At 37.9% G+C, this 20,163-nt stretch overlaps 1 protein-coding gene across 2 annotated transcripts in view; it reads right to left on the reverse strand.

The window, feature by feature from the left end:
- Window positions 1-19,655, reverse strand: part of suclg1 (succinate-CoA ligase GDP/ADP-forming subunit alph) — a 21,148-nt gene extending 1,493 nt beyond the window's left edge. The window contains exons 1-8 of one of the 2 annotated variants that reach the window (XM_005949987.3): window positions 19,518-19,655; window positions 17,559-17,659; window positions 14,288-14,404; window positions 13,834-14,046; window positions 13,322-13,379; window positions 11,971-12,054; window positions 9,469-9,620; window positions 5,128-5,316 (exon numbers count right to left, since the gene is read on the reverse strand). In XM_005949987.3, the coding sequence (XP_005950049.1) occupies window positions 5,128-5,316; window positions 9,469-9,620; window positions 11,971-12,054; window positions 13,322-13,379; window positions 13,834-14,046; window positions 14,288-14,404; window positions 17,559-17,659; window positions 19,518-19,551 (948 nt within the window). In that variant the 5' untranslated portion in view covers window positions 19,552-19,655. Of the gene's footprint in view, window positions 1-5,127; window positions 5,317-9,468; window positions 9,621-11,970; window positions 12,055-13,321; window positions 13,380-13,833; window positions 14,047-14,287; window positions 14,405-17,558; window positions 17,660-18,781; window positions 19,001-19,517 lie in introns of those variants that run through there. The other variant, XM_005949986.3, reaches the window with a different exon arrangement.
- Window positions 19,656-20,163: the final 508 nt, after the last annotated feature.

The following is a 20,163-nucleotide window of genomic DNA, read 5'->3' on the forward strand; positions in this document are numbered from 1 at the left end:
AATGTGTAAACTAGTACTCTGTGGAAAAAAAAAAAAAAAAAAAAAAAAAAAAAAAAAAAAGGGTAATGGGTTGGAAAGAGTGGCAAGAAAGACAAGAGGGGGTGTTTGTGACAAGCAGACAGATGCTTTGTTGGTCAGTGTCAACAGACACTAACTCAAAGGTAGGAATCATAGCACTAAGGTAAGAAAGCAGAGCCGTCTGTGAGGGAGGGGGAGGAGAAAAAAAAAAGGAAGAAGAAGAAAAAAGAAGCCTTCTTTGTGAGACAGCGTCTAATGGTTGACAAGTCAAGAGCAAGAGGGGGAGTAAAAATGAGCAAAGTAGAGGTTGCCACTCAAAAGCGACAGGTGAGAACACGCCTGGATTGAAACTGGGGAGAGCAGACGAACATGTAATGTGAAAGAAAAGCAAAACCTTTACAAGCAAGCAATGACAGCTGTGACACTTGGGCGCGGATACATGAAGAAAGCAGGCATTGTAAATATGGTCAGCACGCCTGCTTTAACTTTTAAATATATTACAAAAACAAAATCCAGATTCGATATTTTTGTGTCTCCATAAACCTTTGCAGTTTTATCAGCGGGATAAGATAATACTGTGATTTTGTAAACAAGTAAAAGGTCATAATTATTCTTCCTTTGCATATAAATTAAGTTGTTCTCAGATAAATATAGGTTTACTGATTTCTTCTCCTTGCACCCAGCGCAACTAAATTTTGCCTTTGTTTATCATTGCGAGTGTGTTACTACTAATTTTTGGCTTTGTGTGGGACGTGGAAACCTACAGGAGCTTATTGTATTTTTTGCATTTCTTGCTGGTCTGCAGTTGGCAGAGATTGTTTTGAAATGGATGTCACACACATAGTTCAACAACAAAGGAATCTCATGACATTTGTAAGGTTGTTTGCTTATAACTAATACTGCATGATAAAAATCACATCCATGCAGCTCTGTTGAAGATTTTTTTTGTAGTGGGGTGCACATAAGATTTTCTTTTCCCCCCTTATTGTGCGTTTAATGTTATTTGGAGATTCAACAGTTTAGAAGTTGTACTGTAACAAAAACATACAGTACATGCAAAGAAAATGTTTTTAGTTAACTTGAATAAGAAATAAAAAGGGTGTCCTAGCACTGCTGAAACAATAAAAATGGCACAAACACTAAAAGGATGATCACAATCCTGAGATCTTTGGGAAAGAAGATGCAGCAAACAAATTGTAAAGATGAATAAAATATTCCACAATAAATATCAGGAAAAAAGAGAAAACTACAGGCTTTAAATCTTTTAAGGCTATGACTTTATATCTAGTTAAGAATGAGCCATGAACTGGTCGTTGTCTAATCTTCATCCTGTTGCCCCCCGTCTGATAGAAAAAAAAGCCGCTGATTCAGTGCGTTAGTGCAGCTTGATGCTGAAGATGTACACCTTGTTCAGTTTCATTTTCCTGTCTAACATGCATTAGACAACAAAGGACCAAAGTTACACCCGAGGAATAAATATTCCTCATTCTGCTGCATTTTATTATTAATATTATTTTTTTACTTTTACTAAATTTTCAAATGGCTACACACAGAATGACAGAAGGAGGCACTATTAGTATACTGTGTCCTACTTACAAGTGAGCTCTCAGTCTGAACTTGATTATTCTTATGATGAACATGGTGCAAGGATTGGTGTGGGAACAAAAAGCAGTCATGTTCCATTAAGATGTTTAAGAGGTTAAACTATTATTAACACCTGGAATTAGAGATTTTACTGAAACCTTGGCCCTTCTGTCAAAGTTTTCTCGAGCTCACAAAATACTGTTATAACATCTGATTGCATTTGATGACGCATGTATAGATTTCTGCAGATGCACGTTTGGACTCCTGATGTTCAGGTTCATGCAGGTCAGCTGACACAGTAATTCCCCGGTTGTTGTTCCTGCCTGCGGAGATAGCATTATTTCTACTTTCTTCTCTTACATGTTATTACTCCGATTAAGGCGGTCAATGAGATTAACAGAGATGTATGAACACAACGTGCAGCAATATGAGCAACCACGCAGCACGTTTTTCATCATTACACACAATGATTATGAATTAAACTTTGGGAAAGAAAGTCATGTAAATCTATATCTGCGTGCAGTTGTGCCAGCAGTGGTAATGAAAGTATAAGATGATGAATGGGTGTAATACATGCTTTCACTTTTTATACATCTTGTTAACAGTTCTTCCCTAGAGATAAACTGAAATAAAGAGGCAATGCCAGCAACTCTGCCACAGTAAACACACATTTATTAATTTCTGCCCTTCTCTTCTGCCTTTTTTATAGCATATTAAAAGTTCAATCTCAACCTTTGCTACTCAGAAGAGATAAATAACTAAATAAACCTCCTTACATGAGTACATTAACTGTGATAAGAGATACAAGTGACCAGGATCACAAGATATTTTGGTCTGCAAACTAAAGAGAAGAATTATCACAATCTCACTTACATGTAATTATGCTTAAAATATGTTTATTCATTAGTTGATACATTGCATAAACTTTAAAAATAAAATAAATGCAAACAAGTATATTTTATAGTTCTACATTAAACAATGAACCACATATTTATGCATGGGGTAGATATCATAATTTTTGCTTTCTATGCATTTCTTGTCCTAATTTTTTAAATTGCATGTATCTGAAAAAACATAAGTGTGACATAAATTGTTTGGGACTATAGTTAAATTAATAAGAATTCTGCTTGCTTCTGTTTAAAGCGAAGCATTTTTAACACCGTTCCCACCAATGACTAAATATTCCAGCAATAAGTATTTTCATATCATGCGATACTGTTAAATTTAACTATCAATCAGCTCTGATCCACACACAGACACATGGGGGGATTAATTATTTATTGGATCACCTGCTGATTTTGTAACTTCGCCCATGACATTAATAGTCTCTAATTTTTGTGGCAGTTTTGTTTTAATGGAGAGAGAACAACTAAAAAAATGCATTTTTCACTCAATGAAATTCAAATAGATTTGTATGTATGTATGCATGTATTTAGGTAAAGTATTTAAAACCCAGCCAGAATTCCCAAACCAACGGACTGCAGTTTGTGTGCGTCATGGGGACACATGCCAATGAATTACAGATACCCCTGATCACAATTCAGTATGTTTAGAAATCACACTTGTTCACAGAATCTCTTCCTTCTATTCCAACCTTTCCACCACCACAGGTGAGACCAAAGAGCTGTCAAAAGACTGCAGAAGACTACTGGTTTAAGCCAGGGCCTCCTCGCGGTAGGATATCCCAGACCGGAAAACCTTACCCAAGAAGCAGCAGTCTCCCTTCGATGTGGAGGAGTAGCAGTTCTACTCTGAACCCCTCGCAAAGCACTGAACTCTTCACCCTATCGCTCAGGGAGAGACCATCCACCTTTCGGAGAAAGCTAGATTAACAGATTGATGGCTTTCTCATCAACAATGCGCCATTTGGTGACAGACTGTTGCATAACATTTAAGACAGTTTACCGACATAAGCCATCAATTCAATTTTACCAATTAGATTAAACGTCAGCTAGTCGACTAATTACACACATACCTAGTCGTGGGTTTTCCAGTATGACAATGTCCCAAATCATATATAACAAAGACGCCAACAAAGGAGTGCCTAAAGAAGCACATTAAAGTCATGGAGGAACCTATCCAGTCTCCAGACCTCAGTCCTATTGAAATACTGTGAAGATTCAAGCTGCCAAGTATCATTTAGAGAGTGTCAGTAAAGAGGAGTGAACCAGAATCCCTCCTGTAATCTTGCAAACCTGGTGATCACCTTAGAAAGCATCTTACCACTGTGCTTTCCAACAAGGGTTTCTCCACCAACTACTAAGTCACATCAAATACTTATTTCAATCAATGACAAGCAAAATTAATTAAAAATAATTTTGCAGTGATTTTCTGTCTCCCTCCATAAAGCAAAGCTATCACAATAAGAATTTCTTTATGTGACCAAACTTAAAAATTCAGGAGGGATCAAAATTACAGTATATCCCTTACTATAGATACATTTTTTTTTCTTTTTCAGGGCTGTCAACACTAACGGGTAAACGCCATCATTACAATTAACGAGATTAAAATTTTTAACGCAATCAACCCATCTGGAGTGTAGAATGACTCTGAATGTCTCTGCCAATGCATTTTGAGCAGTTTATTCAAAGATTGTCCGTTCTGCAGTCCAGATTCGCTCCAAAAATTTTAATCCCGATGACGGCGTTAACACGTTAACGTTGGCAGTCCTAGTTTTTCTTTTTCTTATAAGAATCTTACTGAATTTAGGTTTTAAAAAAAAAAATAAATAAATAAATAAAAAAATAAAAGGAAAAGTGCTCCTTACACAAAATAAACCTTTTGCAAAAGTTAATGTACGTCACTGGACTCCCTGAGCATTTTACTGCTGTAGGTGGATGAAGCAGAACTTGCTGATCAATGGTTTAGCAGTTTAATATATAGCACTGAATCATAATTTATGAACTCATCATACATTTCATTTAAAGTTTTTAATCTGAATAATACTGATAATGATAATAGATGTGGACAGATAATTTTTTTCTAAAAAAAACGAAAGAAAGAATAACTATGGCTTTTTCTCTAAAACAGACTCTCATTAACCAACTAGTTTGCAAACACAGAACGGTAGAAAAATGTTTAAAATGTGGATTCATGGTCAATAGTTTGCCCGCGCGTGCACGGGCAAACTATTGATGTGGTTTTTGCCCTTTATTGCAACTTAGAGACAACACTGATAAACTAACTTCTTAAAGACTACAACCACAAAAACACGACAATGTAATTTCACCTTTCATTTTCAGCAAGACTCTGCTTTTAGGCGACAAAATTGGGTTACTCTAACAAATACCAGCTCTGGATCAAGCTTAATTTCACCATGACAAAACCATGCAAATACACCCACCTGGGCATTTGTTATTTATGGCACTGCTAGCTAAAAAGCTTGCTGTTCTCAACTGATCTAAAGTTGCCTGCAGTCATTTCTGACAGTTATCAATCACTGACACATTGGAGCCGTACTTTCCATCACTGTTCATGATTACTAATCTTTGAACCTTTGAATATTTACTGGTCCAAGTGACTCACCTTGAACATAGTGCTGCCCAACTGAGCAGGGGACATGCTGACTACAACTCCAGCTGACTGGAGGGCTGCAATCTTCTCTTTGGCTCCACCCTTTCCGCCAGCGATGATGGCACCAGCATGGCCCATTCTACGGCCAGGAGGAGCAGTTAGACCAGCGATGAAGGATACCACAGGCTTTGAATTATCACCCTGGAAAAGGAGAAAAAGGAAAATCGGAACATAAAAATGGGGTGAAGATGCACAGAAAAGGGGAAACTGCTCAAGAGAAAGTGTCAGATGCAAATAGCATCAGAAAGCACAAGAAGAGAAAAGTTGAATCCTCTTTCTGCACCTGCATTTTATTCATTCATTAGAAATGAAACACCCCTTGTCCTCCTATTAGAGAATCCCATGATAACAGGCTTGTCTAACCTGCCATCTCTGTCTCAGTCTGCAATATTAAAACAAAGGGTCAATCAAGCCATTTAATTGCATGGGTTGGTGTATGACCAGATAGGGGTTCAGGCTCCCGCCATTTCATATCATCTCATTTCTAAAATGGTAATTAGTCATGTAGGCACTGATTAGCTCAGCACCCATCTATACTGCTTTCTCACTGATGGATGATACATTCAACAGTTAAGATCATTTCCAAGGTGAAGAGAGCTAATATTTCATCTTCACCAATAACACAACTAGCAAGGGGGACTGTGTGTGTGTGTGTGAGTGTGTCTGTGCGCGCGCACATGAACAGCAGCTAATATTTCATACTTAGGAATAACAACATAATTGCAGAGGACTGCTTAGTGCGTGTGCGCATGCACAAATTTAAACTAGCGCACAAACAAACACAAGTGCACGCACGCAGCCTTAGTCCTGTGCTTTCAACAGAGGCTGTGGCTCATCCGGTGAGCTGCTTTCAGAGGGTGAATGTGGCATGCTTTACAGCCTTTACAGCAATATAGTGAGGTCCTTCAAAGACACCCACTTCAAACTGGCATTTCAAACCTGACACTGGCAGGAACAAAATGGCAGCTACTAATATATACTAGAGATGACTTCTGATAATTAAGACTCACAGGACATATACCAGCCGGGGAAATGCTGAGGACCTTGGCTCAGAAATGCACCACTAATGAGGCATTAACACTTGAATAGTTAACAGGGAAATGAAAATAGGGAGGGAACATCATTTTAAAGTGCTCTAAATATGTTGGAAGCATCTGTTCTATGCATCGAAAATGTATGCATAAAAACAAATTAGCACAAACAGCCCACTCAGTATTCAGGAGTCAAATCACGTTCTAAATAAACAAACCAACCTCGTGTGGATCAAGTCTTAAATCTACCTCAAACGCAAGAGGTTTAATTACTCCATTAATCCCTGCTTCCCCGGGCTCCAAGTAACAACTCATACAGGGAAGGGTGTCATATTACAATATCCCTTTACTCGTCTTTTGTCTTCCACTGTTAGCTGTACAGATTTATTACCTTAATTATGAGACCAATCGCATAATATAACGTTCTAACACCTCCTCTGTGCCAACATGACTGGAAAACGCCTTTGTTCTATAAACACAAAATGCCCTGCTCTAAATTGAGGAATTGTTTTCATAAGCTTAAAAGTAAAACTGGGACACGCAGGTGGCCTCACCAACATGATGAGGGTGGGGTGTAAATAACATGTGCCAGCGCTTCAACTTCAGACTTCATCCAAACTACAGCCTTCCTTCATTTTCAGGGGTTTTTTTTTTTCCTCACAGAATAAAATGCTTATTTAAAAGGTCAGTGGAGATGGGGTGAGGACATTTTATTTATACATACCACAACAGTAGTCGAGGTGCCAAATACTATGACGTATTTGACATGCATGACCCAAATTTTAATATGGCGTGGAAAGCCTTTTTCTGTTAGAAAGCCTGTGAGACTCTTGTATTGATAAACCGCTGATACAGGTGATGTTATAAAACCACTTTTTACTTGGCAATAGAGGGCATCAACACCAATGAAGGCTTAATGCTGACATATGCCCTACATCATAAAATCTGACAGCAGAACCTAGTGGGAAGTATGAGTTTGTTTTCTTGCATTTCACTGAATTAAAGCAGCGGTAGACAAAATAGTGTGCAGTAACTCAGCTGTAACACTGATGGATACTGAAATCAATACTTTCTCCCCTTTTGGTCTAATATGTCGTTCGCACGTCAGGAGATCAATTTATTAAATGTTGCATAACATGAATCAATCATGACACTCAACCTTTAATTTCAATGGGCATTGAATACACAACATGTCCAATGTGGCACAATTTGTCAAGCTAATGCGAAACGGGGCATTTAAGCAACAGTTTTGGGTTTAACGTCTTGAAATGAGTAATGTGGCCCTCTGTGAATACATACTGAAAAAGCTCAGCACAAAACTGTTTATTTCACATGAGATATTTTAATCTTTCCTGTAATGGCTGTGTTGTGCCAGGTTCAGCCAAGGCTCAGCTGGGAAAAATAATAATTTGCTAAAAATAAAACGCATCCCTTCAATAAAACCCAGTTATTATGGAGTATGAACCTGTTTTTGAAAGATGTCGAATCAGTTCGGAGGTCTGGTTATATAAAAAGAGAGTGGATGATGTAACCACGCTAAAAGACCAGAGAATAGTAGATTTGTGGTGGTGCTGGTGTGTCGAAATTTTAGCAAAAAAAATAAAAAATGATCGATTTATACTGTAAAAAAAACCAAAACAAACAGAAACAAGAATGACCTCCATGATTTATGAACTCTGCTACGTGTGCTGCGCTCTAGGGACGGCCATATCGTTTTAATCTTTGAGCGTTTGTTGAATTACACAGAAGTTGATAGTTTATGTGACGACATGTTGGTCTGGTAGTGAGCATGTCTACAGCTGCTGGTAGAAGGTGATGGCAAGGCACCGTTGATACTAAAAGATGGAAATCCAAAGACTATGACAGCTCTGTGTTCAAATCCAAAATAAGATTAATAAAAATAAGAGCCTTTTTGAAAAATCACAAATCTATCAGAGGAGATCAAATCAAATACCAGAATATCAAACAATGACCATTAGAGAGATGTGCAAGATTAATGCTTAAATGTGGGATTTCGTTTGGAACAAGACATAAGGTGGGTTGATCGCTTATATCACTGCTGTCAATCAAATTTAATCAAATCACACCTACGCTACCCTGATGACGCACATTGCCTGTTTTATAATGTGCTTGACACTAAACAATAATATTTGATATGTTCTTTTTCCCTCCACTCACCTTAAACCTTATTTTAGATAAATCCAAGTTTCAAATCAAACTGAAAGTTTACTGGACCAGGTTTTGGAGTTTTCCACCAAGAAGATAAAACCAAGAAGATACTGACAGAAGCAAAACATACTTACGTGTATTAACATTTTATTTTAAGGTAGCCTACTGCTTATTCCAGACACTGCCATTTTCACTTATGGGAGCACACCGCTGGCAGTGCATCAGTGACTTGAATTTGAATGTATCCAAATCTAGAAAAGTTGAGTTAAAGTAAAAACAATGTCTTCAGATATCCTTCTACCCTTTTTCAACTATTACAGTTAAAGAATGCCATTTTATGTACGATGTTCTACACAATTAACTTTCAACATGAGATCTGCAGCTTACTCCCACGCTCTGCTGGGCTTTTTCTTGCATGCGTTTCATTTGAACTGTCCCTTCCTGTCAACACTCTGGGTGATTGGGTGGCGGGTGTTTGTACTTTATTTGTAGAGTGTGAGAAGTTATTCTCCTGAGACGCCAGGAGGAGATTTGCATGCATTAGAGAAGCTGAGGGCAAATCAAATTCATTTCTTAGCTCGAGAGCACCATAAGCGCGCACGCGGACACAGAAGCAAACACATGCACACGGAAAAATTAACAGGCTAAAAGTATTCAGACCCCGAACAAAAAATTATTTTTTTAAATATATACAAGTTCACAGCCACTGGGATACACAAGTCAATCCTCACCCCACTCTTTATCATATGTGGTCTCACAAAAGGTTCACTGTTCATCAGCACTGCTGATTTCAGAACATGTCCTGTGAATCATACCTTCATCCCATCTGTCAGCTTATCTTGATCACACAAATCACACTGACACAGAGAAGTAAGAAAGCCAGCCTGAAGATACGATCACGCTCATAGCTCATATGATGGCTTCCAGTCTTCACTTGAGCTGACATAGTTTGAAAGGGCATAACAGAGCTAATTCAGAAAAGGATACATTTTTTATAAGAACAGATATATGTGTTAAGGTGAAGCGCTGTGTGAGGGGATATTAGCAGGAGTGTGAAGTGAGATTATGGGTGTCCAGTGTGTCATTTCCTTACAGAGTTGTGCTGTTTCAGGTACTCTGCTGCATTCTCCTCTGCATTTCCTCCAATTTCTCCAATAAGAATAATGCCCTCCGTCTTGGGATCCTGCAGGAACACCTCCAGACAGTCTATGAAATTTGTGCCATTAAATGGATCCCCGCCAATACCTTGCAGGAGACAAAGCAAACACTTGATAATGATAATGCCTGTGAAGGAGGATCACATGGCTGTTCAGGCTTCATCAAATAAGCAGCCGCTGGAAACAAGCTTCACGTCAACAACATCTGATAACCACTACCAAGATAATCTGGGGATGCTTTGCCCAGACTGTTTCACACAACAATTAATATTAACTGATTTAATTTCCCTGTAAATCTGGTCTCATTTTCATTGAGCAGTGCCTTGATTAGCAAATGATGTACAATATACTGTATATCAAGTGACTTTTAAGCTCTAGTTTAGCATTTCAGCAGGGCAAAATAGACTCTGCACAACAAATAAACATTGGACACAGATCCTTTAAATGTCCTACTACTTGCAATGCCAGTGCTGACCAGTGACAGAGAGCTAAAGCAATGAGCTGGAAACGCTGTAAAGCTCTATAAAATTAACTGCAGTCATTTCTGAGACATTTTGTTAGGGGAGAAAAAAAAAAAAAAAGTTCAACTGGGCAGAGTCAAAAAAATCAAACATTCTCAATCATTTTTCAGTTTTACCTCAATTGTCCGAAATCATCTGCATCTCTGCGTGGTACTTTAATGTCTTTTGTTTCATATCCAGGAAACAAAAATTACAAAGCTTTTGAAAACCACAAGGGTGCAATAATCATTTTTAACAATACTTTCCATCAGGATCTACAAAAGCATGGACAAATCTCCACAGACTCAATGTCTTTTTAATTTATATTCGCACCATTAGAAAACCTGGCAACACCAAGAAAAAAAAATTACATGCATACTAATCAAAGCGCACCCACATTAACAGCAACAAAGATGACAGTGATATTAAATATTGCATTAACTGTAATTTGCTGTAGCCCCTAGGTCATACTCAAACTTCAGAAGTCACGAGCAGACCCACCAATAAACTCCGTTTAATGAACTCTACAATATTTAATACTGTTGCGGCACTAGCTTTATGAAGTCTGGCTAGAGGACACTCCATAATTAAAATGTCTAAATAATGATGAAGCCAAGTTGTTTTTCATTTAATTCCAGAGTCCAAGTAGCTCTTTGATATGGATTTTCTGGTGGCACACAAGTTGGCCAAAAGAATTTGTTTTTGTAAAACAGTTAATCTTTTGATGTTTTGCCAAGATATAACAGAGCTGGATGTGATTGTGTCGTTACTGAATGTCAAGATGTTCTAATAAAATCTAAACAGATATTCTGAGCTGCCTCCTAGAAAGCAAACATGCTGATGCTCATACTGTGAATAACAATAGGGAGCGATACAAAATTGACGAATGAATACACTGGGTTTTTAAACAGCGGGAAACAGAGTTTGGGAAAATGTCACAGGTTGTGCTATCAAGCAGCATGTGTTGTTAATCCATGCTGTAAATCAATGAATTATTAAAACAAGGCTATGAGACACTGCAGAGAAAGTAGGGTAATAAACAGATGGGTGGGTTAATGGAAAGTCCCACATCTATAAACATGTGAGATATGCAGAAAATATGATATTACCTGCAATCCTTTATCTGCTTTTTTTTTACCAGCTACATTTGTAATAAATGTGGCATTATTTTACAGAATGTGTAAAAGCTAGTATTGTCTTTTTTGAGATGTACCTAAAAAAACAAAAGAAGCATGAATTTAAGAGAAAAAAGGATATATTTAAGATATATGGTACACAATCACATTTTATGTACGGCTATAGATGAGCGAGTGAGATGAAAAACACTATCCTTAAGATTTTCAGGACAAAGACTTTTGAAAGTAAGTTTCTACATCCATCTGAGCCACTCAATGGATCTGTCCGATCTCAATAGGGCTCTTCAAAGATAGCAGCACCTTTAATGCTCAGATCTGAGAGGAATATTCTGAGCACTGATCAGAAAAGTGCCTTTTTATTAGAAAACGTCTGAGCTATTTGCTGAAATGTATTAGCATCTGATGAGTTTTAGAGCAAGGTGAACTTGGAAGATCACCTTCCTATTTCTACAGAGTCCTGTAAAATATATATATATATTTTTTATTTAATCTCTGGAGTAATTATTAAAGATGAAAGTCTAATATCTTATCACGTCTAAGGTCCTGCCAACATTCACAGTGAGGTTTAAATTAAATATAAGGATGTGATGTTGAGTGCTTGGTAATAAGTGACCAGCATGTCTTCAAACCAAATGCAGCACATACTAATATAAAATTCTCTCTGTTCATGCCTACAAAATCTCCCTGGCATCTACTTCGAGCAGTTAAAAGCTTGTTTTATGTTGCACAGATATAAAAATACATTCAGCAGCACTGCGTGTTCAGTTTAAACTTAATATGCCAAAAGTCATTGGTAGCTTACCAACACAGAGTGACTGGCCCAGGCCTACTTGCGTAGTTTGATGCACAGCTTCATATGTCAGGGTACCCGATCTAGAAACAATGCCTGAAAGAAAGAACTTCTTAGGTTTCTTTGCTTACAGTTAAACATCATTAAAAGAAATATTGGTCAAAGGTGATATAATAAAATAAAATGCAGCTGCCATTTTTTTGTCAGGATCTTTTCACCAAGACATAAAATACAAAACAGATCACCATCATAACAGCTGCTCCCTCTATGCTGCGGTAAAAAAAAAAAAAAAAAAATAATAATAATAATAATAATAAATGGCAGGCGATTTACTACATATATAACAGACTTCCTGTAAAGGTTCACTAGCCGGCAGCACATGCTGCACGTCAAGCTGTCAACAGCAGGAGCTCGATGTAAGATCTAAATAGTGCTGTGTTTAAAAATAAAATAAAAAAAGGAAAAAAATTTCAACCTGGAAAGAAAGGCAGCGTGTTTTTCTTCAGCCATTTAATGACTGTGGTTGGAGAAGCCTGATCCAACAGGTGAGTGTTATTCATTTTGAATTTTGACCCCTTTATTGAGTGTCCCTGTTCAACTACTAGTTAGCACAAATATCTAGTGAGCCAATCACACGGCAGCAACTCAGTCATTAGAATGAGAAAAGAAAGGTGATTTTAAGTATCTGAGCGAGCCATGGTTTTTAAATTGCCTGATGTACTGATCTGAGTATTTAAAAAATCTGCTGGGATTCCCATCTTTAGGGCTTACAAAGAATGGTGTAAAAAAGAGAGAATATCCAATGACAGGCAGGTCTCCAGGTGAAAATGCTTTGTTCATGCCAGAGGAGAATGGCCAGACTGCCTTAGGTTAATAGGAAGGCAACAGTAACTCAAATTACCACTCGTTACAACCAAGGTATGCAGAAGAGTATCTCCTACACAACTCTTCAAACCTTGAAGCAAAAGGGCTACAGCAGCAGCAGATACCACTCATGAACAGAAAAAAGGAAACTGTGGTGACAATTTGCACTGGACCACAGAAGACTGGGGAAAAAAGGTTGACTGGTCTGAGAAGTCTTGACTTCTGTTACAGCAGTCGAATCTCTAAGAAATGTTTCCAGCATCTTGTTAAATTTGTGCCATGAAGAATTAAGAAGGTTCTGAAGTTGAAAGGGAGTCCAACCTGATACTGGCAAGGTGTGCCCATTTAAAGTAGCCAGTGAGGGCATACAACACCATGTAAGCTCTCTAGATTTCACACATTCTTAAATACATTAACTTTTGGCATTTTAAAGTTATATTCAATTAAGCTTAATGTTTAAAGCTTTTGCCTGTGTGACCTTAGACACATCACCACTCACCGATTCTTCCTTTCTTGTGAATGTGGCCTGGCATGATGCCAATCTTACATTCCCCAGGCTGAGAAAACAAATAAAACCCACATATTTCAGTGTATATCTAAAACAAAACACATTGTTTTTTGCAGTTCACATTTGCAGTTCATTATTACGTCATTGTAATTTTTTACAATTTAAAAACCTGTTTTTAAACTTTTTCTTCTATAACAATAAGTAATAATAATAATAATAATAAGTAATAATAATAATAATAATAATAATAATAATAATAATAATAAATAACAATTTTTAAAAAGACAGTCATTTGTCATTTTCTCCATTTTATCTACTGGATAAACTCCCATGATATTAAAAAGGAAAAAAATCACTGTTATTATTAATGCATTAAATCTCAGGGAGTCCATGAGAAGGAATCTGGGCTTTCAACCCTCTCAGCCACCCCCACTCACAAAAAAAAAGAAAGAAAGAGAAGTAAGTATATTTGTCCTCCGCTGTGTATTTATGTATGCACTTACATTAATGACTCCTGGGCAGTTTGGGCCTATGAGGCGAGTCGCGCTCTGGCGCAGAAGCTTATGTTTGACTTTAACCATGTCCTGCTGGGGGATGCCCTCAGTGATGCACACCACCAGAGGTATCTCTGCGTCAATGGCCTCAATGATGGCTGCTGCCGCGAATGGAGGAGGTACATAAATCACAGAGGCGTCTGCCCCTGTGCCCTGCTTTGCCTGAAGCAAAGAATAAAAGGCATTGGCATTGCATCAAAAAAAAAAAAAAAAAAAAAAAAAAAAGGGACATTCTCAAGTTATGAAACAGTGCCACCTAATGTTACGTTACAAAAATCCATCTGCAAAGGATCACAGTAGGAAGAATACAAACTACATATTTTAGTTCTTGTTTTTAAAAAAGAATTACAACAGCAATAAGCACAATTACAACACAATTAGACAAGGAGTCACACACACACACCTCCTTCACAGAGTTAAAAACTGGCAGGCCAAGGTGGGTCTTGCCACCCTTGCCAGGGGAAACTCCTCCAACTAACTGGGAGCCATAGTCGAGAGACTGCTGACTGTGAAACGTCCCCTACAAGTGAAGAGGAAGAGAGCGCAATCAGTTTGTGTACACATGTGTAATGAAATGGGTACAGCCACTTCTACGGCACCAACATTGAGATATCATTGCAGACAGAGTGGAAGTAGGAAATATGATGCCATCCAAGATTAATCACCGGTGCTGCTGAGAAAAAGAATAAATACAGAAACTAGGCTGGATTCTAGCAGGGGGTGAAGGCACCGGTAAATATATTCAATGAGAAGGAATCTAAATGATCTTGACAAATGAGTAATGATGTAAGCTAAGTTTAATCTCCTAGCAGAACATTTGAAAAACAAATCAAAAGCAGCGTTGGATAGTCGCCAGCGCCGAGTGTGAAATATCTCCCAAGAAAGTTAGTTTACAAAATATTTCACACACTGTCACTTCCATGTGGGCCACGGAGAACATGTCGTGCTGCACTGCCAAGGTTTGTGCATTTTATTCTAGACACGCAGGAAGGCGATTCACCACTTTGCTTCAACCCTGCCCATAGAAACGCGTAAAATATGATAATCTCAGACATCCTAGCTCAAGCATCGGGTTAAGCATAGTTAAATCTCAAGAGTATACACATTATGATGCACTAATACTTGATCTGCAAACACAAATGGGCTGTTTATAACAGTCTGTGAATGCTGTAACTTTAGTAAGACACTTTTACCTTCCACACCTACACGTAAACAGAACATTTAGAATATTTCACATGATCAAACTACAGTTTCAATAAAGAGCTGAAAGCAACTGGCAAACAATATATGTGCCGTACACATGCTTTAAGACTTACTTCAATGAACAGGATACAGCCGCAGTAACACTAAGGGATCACAATGCATTTTGTAGATCTGTGAAAGAATAATTTAACTGAACCTCAGTTGCACCTTCGCAGAAAATGAGCTCATGAATTCAGACCGAACTGATTTTCTGCTGAACGAATCCTATCTGCGTGCAGTCAGTTAATTATCACTCGAGAGGCTGAAACAATGTAGATGGAGCAGGACAGACCGTAACTACAAGCGCAAATAAATGACCTTAATGTAAAAATTATAACCAGCCTATTAAGAGGAATTAGAAGCTATGAATCAGCATTTTCCCGCCCATTTGTAATATAGTTCTTCACCCTGCTAACTTTGCTGTTTTTGCCGGTCATTATTATCGCAAATGTTGGTACAATAATTTTGAAAAATGGCTTGCTTATCAAGCCAGGAAGACACGGCAATGTGCACTCAATAGCACTTGCTTCATTTCTCATCCTTTTCTAATTACCCAGAGTGTTCACTAGAACTATATTTAACAACCTTTTATTATGTTGAAGAGAAAATGGAAGATGAAAAATGAAATGTGAGGAAGGACGCGGGGCGGGGGGAATATAAATCTGTGAAGTCCACGTTTCTGGCTTGTTGAACACACTTGCCAAGAAGATTGTAATTCTCCTTCACTGCCACTTTTCAAAGCAAATCACATAAGGTTTTTCATGCACGGAAAAAATAATAAATGAATCAAAGGCTCAACAATCTGCCAAGCAGAGTTAAGCTTGGTTAAAACCATGATAAAGGGTAGTTGTGGGGGGGGGAGACAAGTCAAATTAAAAATGAAAATTATTTTCTATTTAAGAATAAGCTGGAAAAATTAAAGGATCAAACTTGATTTATAAGGCTGAAACAAATCCACAAAATCCACAGCAAACAGCAGAATCACAGCAGTATCAAGTGTTCCAGCATTTACACAAACTTCGCATCAGGGACTTTTTACCAAACACTTTTACATTTTGCTAACTTTAACTATTTAAATTATTACAGTGCCGCAAAGCCTTGAGCCACTCCTTATTTCTTTGTACTTTACTTCAAAGGAGCCAGGCTTTCTTGTATTTTTAAGGTGCTCTTGAACAATACTTCTCTGAGCTTTTTGAAGGTCTTTCAAAGCTGTTCTTTGGACACTGAATGTTTTTTCACTCATTTATAGCCCAGTTCTTGACACTGACCTATGAACAAAGCTCAAGGGACAAACCAGCGTTGTGTTTACATAGCATTGGAAAAAAAAAAGGTTTTTAAAAAACTGTTTTAAATTGTAGTGATGGCAAAGCTTAAAGCTCTACAGCATATGAAGAGTATCCGAAAGTCTGGATGTAAAAAATCCAGGAAAGACATGCACCAGCCCTTCAGCTGATCCTCAACTGATCACTGATGCCTCATCAGAAATAGACTCGCTGGAAGTCATGTCCCACAGGTACACAAGAATTGGATTGAAAGTCAAATGTAAAAGAGTCCTATGGAGTGATGAATCCACGTGTGAAACTTTTGGTTTAAGGCAGGTGCAGGCTGTGTCATGGTTTGGGGCTGCATTTCAGCCAGTGGTGTTGGAAATCTTGCCAACAATTCATAAGTGTTGGACTTATGAACACAGGAAACTCCTCAGAGTCTGGACCTTAACTCTATTAAGAACAGAACAAAAAGCAGTTAACATCAGAAGGTCATTCAAAACAGCTTTGAATAACCTTCGAGAAGCCTGGAGAACTATTCCTGATTATTCCCTGAATGTTTGCACATATTTTAATAAAGCTCTGCACTTACTTTCCGTTTTCCCAACAAAACAAAACAAAATGACCAGCAGACCAAGGCTTTTGCACAGTACAGTATTTGATTCCATTTTAAACCTTTTAAACAACTTTCAAATTGTTAGTGAAATTATGATTCTCTGTTTTGACATGAGTATGTGCCCTGAGAGAATAGAGTAAGGACTATGTTTGGGTTGTTAAGGAGTAATAAAGGATTCTGCTCTCCTTGGGACAATGCAGGAGCTTTTCTTCATCTTAGCCAAGGTTTTAATGCTAAAAGGTCTGAGACAAATCTCTAAGACACAACAGACTTATTAGGCTGTAAACATAAAATTAACTTGAACTACACTGACATAACTTGTGCCATTAAAACAAAACTGAATTTAGGCAGAAATAAAGAATGAGATTTTTACAGCTGATGGAGATGCACTTTTAAAATGTCCTTCTGGTAATCTTACTCATACAGAAAGTCTTTGACATACAAAAATGAGGAATTGTGTGTGCAGTAAGGAAAACCTGAGATTTCACAACAAGATTGCAGTAACTTAAACTGATGTGAAGCAAAAACAACGAGAAGTTTTCAGTCCAAACCTGCTTCCCCGTGAAACCTTGGCAGATGACCTTCGAGTTCTTGTCGATGTACAGGTTCTTTCTTGTGCCTGTGTAGCAGTGTCTGACTCCACTGTGCTGCACTAATGGACGGGGGGGAAAAGGGAACAACAGAGTTTTTTTGTTATTTGTGAGAACTTAACATAGAGGCAAGACTACACATTAAACCCGTTTTGTTCAAAGGAGACATGTTTGGCAACAAGTAAACTGCAGTTTCTCTCAAATTTGAACTGATCCTAAACCACTCTTCTCACAGTGGACAGCAAAGTGTTTAATCAAATATTTACCTTTCCGGGGAACCCTAAGCTCCACACTGTTTTTGGCAACAATCTTTTACCCTCCAACTATCCTTCAAAGTTGCTGAGCAACATTTAAAACTTTCTTTTAAAACTTACAGAGATATGTTTTACAGAAAATGTTACCAAAAAAACCCCCACTCAATTTTTAAGACTTCTGTTCAGTTTTATGATAATTTTAGTTAACCTACGGAGGCATTACAAGTTAGTTAGTGTTTGGTGTAACAATATGTGTCCAGCAACTGCAGGTCACGAGTCAGTTGAAGAACTTTAATCAAGGTTTATGCATGCTGCAAGGCATCTGATAAGACAAAGACTGTAGGTATTACATAATCTCACCTAACAGGTAAAATGAGAAATATGCTGCACTACTCACAACATGGCTATGAGACACTTTTACTACTATACTACTGCATTAATGTCAAAAGACTATGTAGTTAAACTCCCCTCACAGCAGAAAATTACCATGGAAATCAATAAAGAATCAAATATAAGAAGAACTGATAGTGACATTGACGACATTAATATAAATTAAAGCTCATCAGTCTCCAAGTAGCAAATGGGTAGCTAGGTGTTTCATATTTTACAATTTTCACATCCAACTGCAAGAAAAAGAACAATGTATTTTCTCATTGTGCATACACACAGTTCGAAATAAGTTTTCTATACAAATATTAATTATATTAAAACTGCATCTGTCTGACTAATAACAATTATTATTTCAGTTCTTGCAGTTCCTTCAATGTCATGTGAGACTCGAGCTTTTCTTGTGGTGATCCTTTCTTCCCTCTTACTCGCTTTGTGAAGCTACTATTCAAAAATAAAGGTGCAGCCTATTTACTAAGATGACACTGCCAAAATAAATAATATGACACCGCGATCTCTACAGGCTAAAACAAATAAACTCACAGGCTTCTTTTGCCGAACACACTGTCCTGTAGCCCAAATGCCCCAAAATCATTCCCGTTTTTCTTTTTCAGTTCAGCCCTAACGCGTGTTTGTGACTGGGCTAATATTAACCAGCAGCCTGACTAACTGAACTTTGGCCCGCTTTCAAACCTCCCACAAGACACAATTTATCAGTGAGATAAGCAAAGTTCATCTTAGCTAAAGTCTCAAGAAAGGCGTACTAAATTAAAGTTATGTCGCCCTCTAAAATCTAACGCAAACTTATTTTTACATTTTTTTTAACTGTCAGAAAGTAACATGCAAATAAACTGCCTCAAAAAGTTCATTTAGCTGCTTTCAGTTACTGCTCGATAACATGGGCTGATGAACCTGCTGTCACACACAGACGTTGTAGTTCACAAGACATGCAAGGTCAAAGATCAGCGATCAACAATTAACACTTGTCCGGAAGCAGGCTGGTAGGTGCTTAAAGTTAGATTTTATTTAGCGTAAGGCTAAGGTCCTGCTAACTGTCAGTGAGTTTTCCCTGCATTCCTCTACGGTCTCCAGGCTAACGTGGCTAACTAACGTGTAAGCCCCCTGACAGCCAACCCACAGGAGCCTTGCTAGCCGGTGCAAAACTATACGTGCCTGCAAAGCTAATGTAGAGCACACAGACGGTAAGTATACGTGTGATACCGAAAGCAAACTGTCAAACAATTTGTATGACTAAACTATTGTTTGCTACAATACTTACAAAGCAGCCTAGCAAACAATCTGCTGTGAGACATCTTCGGTCATTCACCAATGACACTGGAGACTGAGGACCTCTCACACGGATCTTAGTTGACCATAAATATCCCGGTGGAATCGAGAGTTTTAAAGAAAAGCACTATAACAAGTCGTTAATTTGCACTGAATTTATAATTGTCAGTATTAACTCAAAGAAATTACTATTATTTATTTTTAGTAAGCGGTGAGCTTGACAGTTGCTACACAAACACCGGGGTTAAAAAAAAAACAGGCGAAAAGTAGGATACTTGAACCCACAATGAACTATGGGTAATGAAGTTCTGACACAGTACTCGAAAGACAGCACCAGTGCCATAATGGCACTAGAGGGCGCATAGATCATGTTGATGTGGATAATGCCGCTGAATGTCACTTTACAGGACCCTGATCCAGAAATAAATATTGTATATTGTGTTTAAGATGTTTGTTTCTTGACCTTGGAACAGCAGTAATTTGAAAGGGTTCTAGTTCACCAAGGTCCTGGCAGTCTTAGGAGCTTGAAAATAGGGCAACTGAACTTATTTAAGTTTGTTGAAGAAGTTTTGCCTCTCATCCAAGAGGCTTCTTCAGTTATAAAACCAAAAGGTGGAGAGTGCTGGGTATTTAAACTC

The sequence above is a fragment of the Haplochromis burtoni genome, unplaced genomic scaffold, assembly GCF_018398535.1.
Source record: "Haplochromis burtoni strain Fernald_Lab_line unplaced genomic scaffold, NCSU_Asbu1 Contig_730, whole genome shotgun sequence".
Classification (NCBI taxonomy): domain Eukaryota; kingdom Metazoa; phylum Chordata; class Actinopteri; order Cichliformes; family Cichlidae; genus Haplochromis; species Haplochromis burtoni.